Below are 8327 nucleotides of genomic sequence, written 5' to 3'. Positions count from 1 at the left end.
AAAGAAAAACGGTGTTGAAAAACATTGGGTCAGTTACAAGAGCAGGTTAAAAATAGTAGACTTACAGAGGAGTATAACAGGAAGTGATTTCCATAACCAACAATAACAACATTAACCTCAGCTTTTTTTGGTTTGGGAAATAGAAGAGGAGCGTCCGACAGATAAGTCAAGCTTTGGGTTCAACCTATGTCACTTGCTACATTCAATTTTCTTTCTTTGTCTAATCTTCCAGTGCTTTGACATCAGTGTTAATAAAATAAGGCAAAAAAAACAAGGTTACTTTTAAATATCATACAAAATAAACCCCCATAATAAATGATATTTAGAACTGCATTCACACTGCATCTTTATAGATATACAGTACATATGTAGATTGAATGAGCAGTCAGCCTATCTGACAATAATGTGGCTCAGTACAGAGCAGTGGTTCCCAAACGTTTTAGAGTTATGATCCACCTGGCTGTTGAGACTGATCACACTACAACATCATGGTGACATACAGGTTGGAGTTGAGATGAGGGGGTTTCTGAGCTCCAAAACCTCAAGCAATTCTTAACATTCATATTCCAACATAAACAAAACCTTGTCTTTAGCAACAACTCTCCCAGTCTTTAGAACCACTGTGCTACACATAGATTCTATGGGTTTCCCTACCCCACCCTACAGCAGAGTGCTTCCGATGGCATTAAAGACCTCCAGACATGAGTCACAGATTGGAGGGCTGACTCTGCTGCTGTAGCTGTGTGTGCTGGCCGGGTGGCATTGACTCACAGTCCTTGGGCCCCTCCTCCACCCCTCTCGCGTACAGCAGCACCAGCGTGACGGTGGCGAAGGTGGCAGCGTTCACAGGGAAGGCCCTGAGCAGGGTGGAAGTGAGGCCCCGTGTGAACACCCTCAGACCCTCCTTCCTTACACTCTGCCTCACGCAGTCAGCAATGCTGCTGTACTGGTACACCCCGCCCACCCCGTCAGCTTGGAGGCGGGACTTGATCACGTCCACGGGATAGGTGGACAGCCAAGAGGCAATGCCCGACATCCCGCCAGCTAATAGCAGCTTGGGGATCATGTAGGGGTCATCAGGCTCGAAGCCCAGGGAGCGTGTCATGATGTCATAGGCCAGGAAGTAGACTCCGAAGCCGGGCGTCTCGCGGATCAGCGTGGTGACCATGCCGCGGTTGACCCCCAGCAGGCCCTCCCGCTTGTAGATCCTGTAGAGGCAGTCCATGGAGTTCTTGTACAGCTTCCTCTTGGACTTCTTCTCCCCCATCCCCTGCATCTGCATGCGCGTCTTGGCCAGCTCCATGGGGCAGCAGATAACACACTGGATGGCCCCCGCCGCAGCCCCGGCCAGGAACTGGTTCATGGGGGTGTCGTGGGCCAGCCAGCGCATGGTGTTGCCCTGCACGCCAAACACTATGGCGTTGATGAAGGTTAGGCCCATCATAGGGGAGCCGATGCCTTTATACAGGCCAAACATCTGGGAGGGAGAGGGGGAGAAAGAGAGGTTTAATTTCAGATTATATACAGTAGACTACCTACAGTTCTGTATTTAAGATATTAGGATAATATTGTGTATTGAAAAGAATCGAGAGAGCCACATAATAGGCCTGCTTGCAACATAAACCCATGCATGTGGATTGTTAGAAGTTACAGTATGGATAGAAGAAAATCCATAAGAAGTACCTACATGAAAACAAATAGTCTATGCCCCCATTTCCATTACTTCACCAACCCCTATTGGCAGAGTGAGTATTCCAGCACGACTCACAACAACGGCATCCCACTGCGTCAGAAGTCCAGGAACATCTTCTGACACGGGTCCAGTTTCAGAACACAGTGACCTCAACTGAACCCTACCATGTAGCTTATGCCAGGATATCAAACGGAATCGGTAGAATGACAACATTGGAGGGTGCATGAGAAGACATAGGCAGAATTACGAAAAGAAACTAAAACCAACGTGTCCAAATAAATCTTTTTGTTTTGTGTTTTGTTTAAAATGTTCAGTTTGTTAATATCTCAAGTAATGCAAAGTGTTTGCATTAAATAATTAATTAATACTCCACAAAAGCAGAGAGGTTACTTCCATAAATAACCCAGACCGAGAAGCAGAGCAGACCACAATACGGTTGTGTTGAGTTGATGTCAACGGACTATGCAGAGTTAACAATGGAGGAGGGACTTACTGATTCTTGCCGTACGATGGACTGGAAACAGTGATAGGTACCACGATATAGAGGCTTGTCCACATTCTGGACCTGGAGTCTCACCTGCGAGAGAAAGACAGGACAAAGGTCAAAGGTCAGAGCAAAACCTGGATGTCCAATCAGCTTCCCTTCTGACCAGCACATCACCTCACATCCTGACAGAAGCATAGCAACACAGGAACAATGGGGAGGGGCCACTGTGTACATTAACATTACACACAAATATATAAATGACGTGTACAGACATGACTTTTGTGACATGACTGGATGAGCAAATTTTAACTAAAGCTTTTATCCATTGGTGGGGATCTGGGGAGGGTTCCAATGAATGTTCTGGTTTAACACAACCAAACAACAACTGACACAGAGACAGGTGGATTGACCTGAACTGTACTTACTACTGTGTGTATTGCTGTGAAGAGGGAGTTTATCACTCATCTACAAACACAGTAAGACTTTTTCTGTAAAATGAAGAAAGTCCCTGTTACAGGTAACAAGGACAACTCCAATATCCATGTACAATCTGAACAATTTATAGGCTACAAATAGCATCTCTAAAAATGTGCAAGCAGGGCTAGGCTACATGATATTTAATCCTAAAAGGATTCATACCCCTTATCAGAACATTACATAATCATTGTTTGTGTTTAATCTGACACAAGCCTACTAAGACTGGCAACTGAATAAAAATTTAAAACCCCCAAAACCTACCTTGACTGTGTCAAACGGGTGTCCAACTAAAACTCCGGCAGCACCTAGAAGGAGGAGAAAAGAGGGAATGGGGTATTTATTTACAATAGGAAATATTTGGTACTGAGAGTAGATTTCTGAAACTTTTCATTTTCAACGTTAAAGTTACCATTGTGATATGGCCTACTGCTTCCTCTTGGAAATTACATGATATCTTTGTTCTAAGTTCCTACTAGGCCTACATACCAGTAGCAAAACAAACACACATTTGACTTTGCAATGACCAGTATGATTTAGGCTACTTCAAAATGTATTGCAACTAGCTAAATTATCTGTAAACTCGACAAATGGCTGCCTATTATCTTCAATAAATCTTTGTTTACTAATGTAGCCTGGTCCTAAATCTTACGTCTCAAAAGTCTCCCCACACAGAAGCCATCATCATACAATAAAAAAAACAACAACTATGATTTATCTGAGAAGGATATTTAAGCTCTGACACAACATCAACCTGTAACTCTAGACATGGCTGCCTCATCTGGGAAACCCATTCAGCTTCTCTGAATGTTATGTAGCCTAACTTAGGCTCAGGGTAGGCCCTATGTAGCATGCTTGGATGCCAGTTTGGGCCTTCTGACTAAGGTGGCAAAGGATGGGAAATGTTCCTGGTAAATTTCAAAACTGTCCTGGAAACATTCTGAAAATTGGTCGTTTACCGGAATTATCAATACGTCGTCTGAAATTGTATCTGGATTTTCCTTTAATGGTCTACACCGCCTACTGAATTCAGAATACTCAATGCAAAATAACAATTATAAGACATTTCTGAGATTGTGCATGAGGATGTACGTACATCTTGTGTATCAAAACTGATTGAAAACCTCCATATCTGTCTCTGGGGTGATTTAGCCACTTTAGCTAGTTAGCGAGCAATCTGACTAAAACTGCATGTTTCTCCATAACAAAATGTTCCTCCATCTTGTAACTCAGACAAGACGAGCACAGAGAAAAGATAGTAGGCCTATATAAAATACATTTTACACTGCAGAGGAGTTTTCTAAGAACAATTTCTGATCATCTCCCAAAATGACTGGTAAATTACCATGGTTTACAGGGATTTTGCAACCCTACTTCTGACTCTTGCCTTTCCATGTAACCTAATGAGTCCCTGCCTGCACAGTGAAACCCCATCCCTAGAACCCTGACAGTGGTTGTCTCAGAGCCAATGATCCCTACAGAGTAGGGATGCACCGAACATTCGGCCACCGAATGTATTCGGCCGAATATCGCAAAATAAAGCACATTCGGTATTCGGCCGAATGTGTGAAAACACCGAATGTTTACCACCGAATAGTGGCCGTGTTTTGATGACGCAATACAATTAAATATAACTCTAAACAGGCGCGCGGCGCGAGGCGACGCGCTTTCAAAACTGGCTGCGTTCGTAAATTCACTCAGGAAATCCGATCAGCACTCGTGGAATGCCTCTCGTCCAATCAAATGACTCGGTTTCTCTATGACGTCGGCCCAGTGTGCGCTCCAGCGCTCTCAGAGCGACTTTACGAATGCAACCTTACACTCATCTAGCTAGTTAGCTTAGCAGTCGTAGCGGAAGAAGCAGAGTTGTTGCCTTGTTGAAAACATATTCAGACTCCCAGCTGTTCTACACGAGTTTATGACATGCAGCTGTATCATGCGGTGGTTTCTATGCAAACCAGAGACTATAAAAACAAAAGATATTCATTCTGAAATAACATGAACTATTATCCTTACACTCAGGTGGACTCAATTCAACTTGTTGAATGACTTGTTGAAGACATTTAGCATTTGACCTAATTTTAAGAGTGACAAAGGGTCTGAATACTTATGTACATGAGGTATTTCTGTATTTACATTTTAATACATTTGCAAACATTAAAAAACGTTTTTACTTAGATTATGGGGTACTGTGTGTGGATTGATGGCAAATCTATTCAAAAATGTGAAAAAAGTGAAGGGGTCTAAATACTTTCTGAAGCCTATGTAGAGACAAATCATGAATATCATTAACTTGAACCCTGGAAAGCAGTAGAGATTAAATCCCACGATAATTAGTTATAATAAGTTATATATAAAAGTTCTTTTTTTTCAATCTCAATTTCTTTCTTTGAGAAGCATGAATAAAAAGCAAAATGTATTTAGTTTATGCAATGATCAAATTAAAAACTGCCGATACACATTCGGTATTCGGTATTCGGTATTCGGCCAAGTGTTTCCTTAAATTCGGCTTCGGCCTCGGCCAAGGATTTTCATTTCGGTGCATCCCTACTACAGAGTCAGACAAACTAGCCTCCATGTTGGCACCTAATGGTCCATAACAATAACATTCCAATTTGGCATTCTCACAGGAATGTGATGTTTGGTGCCACTGCCAACATGGCCAACATGGCACCCTTTATAATTATACAACTCAACCAGGATGTCTACTCTGGGCTGTCTCTGCCTCTCTGGGTAGGCCTATAACACTGCTGGATAATCCTATCTAAGCGCTTGCAGTGTGTCACAGGGGGACTGGCCCAAGCCAGCCACTCAGGAGAGAGCCCCAGTCATAAGCTAGGACAAGTGAATGGGCATAATGAGAGGATGACGATCTCCAGTGACCTCACTCGGGACACTCCCATGATTTGTGTCCTTGGCAACGGGCAGGCAATACATATCCCACATTTGACATTAGATAAGTGTTATAGTAACTACAGCAGGGGGACATGTGCTTGCCCTGTCCAGACCAAAGCTTATAATGCACTTTTTACTATTTTGACTCATTGTTGGTGTTTGTGGCAGGCACTATTCTATATGGTAAATTATTACAAATGCTGGGTGACTGGTTAGCTTGGAGAAATGTTTGCATAATGTATATTGCTGTCTTCTATCCTTCACGGCAGTCAGGAGGACTAATATCTGATTACCGTCTGCTCATGAGCAGCATTTGTTATCACTCTGAGTCTGTAGGCTAAACTCGGTTTAAGGTTTACAATTTTGGTGGGGTAAAAGTTGGCTCCAAATGTTCAAACACAGCTGTTGAATGTTTGGTGCCAACACTGATGATAATTTGCCAGCTCTCATACAGTAGGTATGGCTCTGCTTCATAGAGACTCACTCCCACTATACCATGCTATGTTTGCCCTCTGAGGTCTGGTCAGGTCAACTGACGTTGAGCAGGTGGGCCATCACATGGGTGGTACGACATGACACCCCCGTAGCAGAACAGTGACAAGAAAGAGAGTGATTGGCCTTTGAAGGGGAGTGTGTGCGCAGATGCCTCTCCTTTTTACGGCAGAGCTATCTTAGGTTGTACGTCCTGTGCGTTGTGTAACGCCAGTAGGTCAGGACATGCATGCAAGCTTTCTATTTCCATTTTCCAACAGGGTGCACAGAGGACATTGAGGATCATATTGTAAGTGGTAGGAAAACACCTTTCTGTGCGTGCTAGTAGGAAGGGAACAATCTTATCTTCCTCTTCTGAAAGCCAAGTCATTAAATATGAATAACTAACCTTCCATGGTTGTTAATTGATCTATAAATGATAGATAGCTTGTAATAAAACCACATCATCAATACCGCCTGAAATAAAGAGACCTCTTGCTATCAACAGAACAGAAGAGCACTCAAACTCAAATTGTCATGCAAGACTCAGTCTTAGACTGATCCACAATTATTGTGGCCTGATTACTGGTAAAGAAATCTAACAAGCTAAAATTGGAGAATATTGTATAGTGGGCAGTAAATGGCAGGTTCCTCAGATAGATCGTTTAGCCAATACTATAGTTAACCATTCAGGTGGCTTGCAACAAAAGGCATACCTCCCAATAATGCTTCAAGGTGTGAAATTGGGAGGCCTATCTCTTCCATCTTTTAGCCAATGCATTTCAATATGTTTACTACTAAGGTATTAACATCTTGATATCACGTAACCCCACTACGCCACATTACGTTGTCTAGTGTTCACAACATTATTATGTCATGTGTTGTTCATTTCCATTGCGAGAATGTTGAGAATGCGCCCGGCGTGAAGGGCCAACCTGCGGTACGTAGAAAAATGCAGTTGAAATAACTGGATGGAATTGCATCATAGAAATGCCATGATGGTGACAAGACTAGTGGCATGTCTATTTTGCAAGCTAATAAAGCTTTCATTCGTGTATATATAGCCACTCAAAGGGAATGGATCCCACACCCTTTTTGCAGTAGCCTATCGCAAGTGTGTGCAAGTGGCAACGAGCTTGACACTCTTACTAACTCAGTCACCAAGGTGAGAGCCAGAGTGGTTGGCTAGCTGATGATCTCTGACTTACCTCCAATGCAGCCAGCAAGAAAGTCCATCACCGCTCTTCAGAGTTTAGAGGTCTATAATCTCGCCGAACAGCTATCTTATTTTGCGTTTTGATGCCGAATCTGTATTCCTTATTTCCCTTCCTTAGGTAGGTAACTAGCGAGCTCGGCCAGTGTCGTGTCTCGCAGATAATGTCCTCGCTAACTGTTGCCGCTGAAGTGAACTTGCCAATGTCTTGTCTTTTATCTTCGTCTCTCCGTTTGTGTTGGCTATCAAGATACCTAGTAAGCTTTCACTCTCTCGTGAAATACACTTATTCGACCTCCATGAGCAGTACCCCCCCGACCTCACTATTTCTGTAACAGCGTTTGACAGTTGACAGGGGCGTGTACCACCGGCTTCGTGGAAAACATCGTATCCAATCAAAACACCGTTTTGGAGCCGACACCCCTCGTATACGATCTTACCCCCTTGCTCATTGGTTGTGCATCAACATACCCATGCTTTCTCGGTTGCGTCAGCAGTGCCGTGTCATGTTTTGCTTTTGAAGAGGGTCATTGATGAAAAACAAACAGTTTTTGGTGACCATAATTGGGGTGTTTTTAAAAGAAAGAAATACACGTAAATGGTGTATTTGTCGTTATACCAATGATTGCAATGGTTGATCCTGTCTAAATCAAGAAGACATGTAATTGCTTTGGGTTTGGCTACATACAAGGTTACTGAAATAACATTATTGTCAATGGCATGAGATTTGATTAATGTAAGTAAAATCTTACAATACGCGATCAACATATTAAAAAGAGTGTAATGATATTTCCACATGCATATCTTTGCTCGGTTGTAAAAACCTTCGAATGAAACAGTGCCCAAATTCAATCGTGCATGCACAAACATGTACCGTATACACAAGAGTAAGTGCACAAGCCTGTACTTACCAACAGCAAGATCGGATTTCTTCGGCTTCCTTCGGCCCCACTTTTGGAAGAAGCTCCTCATGCAGCAGCACGTGTTATTTGGTATGAAGGACACAGAGCAGACAGATTGTGCCGCTAGTAGCTCCTCCAAGCATTTACTGACAGATACGACGGTACAATTTCCGCGGTGACATGAGCATAATG

At 43.0% G+C, this 8327-nt stretch overlaps 1 protein-coding gene across 1 annotated transcript; it reads right to left on the bottom strand.

Moving 5' to 3' along the window:
* Window positions 1-224: 224 nt before the first annotated feature.
* On the bottom strand, window positions 225-7256 carry LOC308167084 (mitochondrial basic amino acids transporter-like; the record flags this gene model as incomplete). Its single annotated transcript, XM_080541447.1, has 4 exons — window positions 225-1477; window positions 2187-2270; window positions 2919-2962; window positions 7229-7256. The coding sequence occupies 4 exons, from the start codon at window positions 7254-7256 to the stop codon at window positions 707-709; spliced, it is 927 nt and encodes a 308-aa protein (XP_080397573.1). The 3' UTR covers window positions 225-706.
* Between the last annotated feature and the right edge of the window lie 1071 nt (window positions 7257-8327).

This window comes from Nansenia antarctica (genome assembly GCF_963989245.1).
Source record: "Nansenia antarctica genome assembly, chromosome: 1".
Classification (NCBI taxonomy): domain Eukaryota; kingdom Metazoa; phylum Chordata; class Actinopteri; order Argentiniformes; family Microstomatidae; genus Nansenia; species Nansenia antarctica.
The sequence above is the reverse complement of the archived record's forward strand: the minus strand, read 5'-3'. Positions and strand labels throughout refer to the sequence as shown.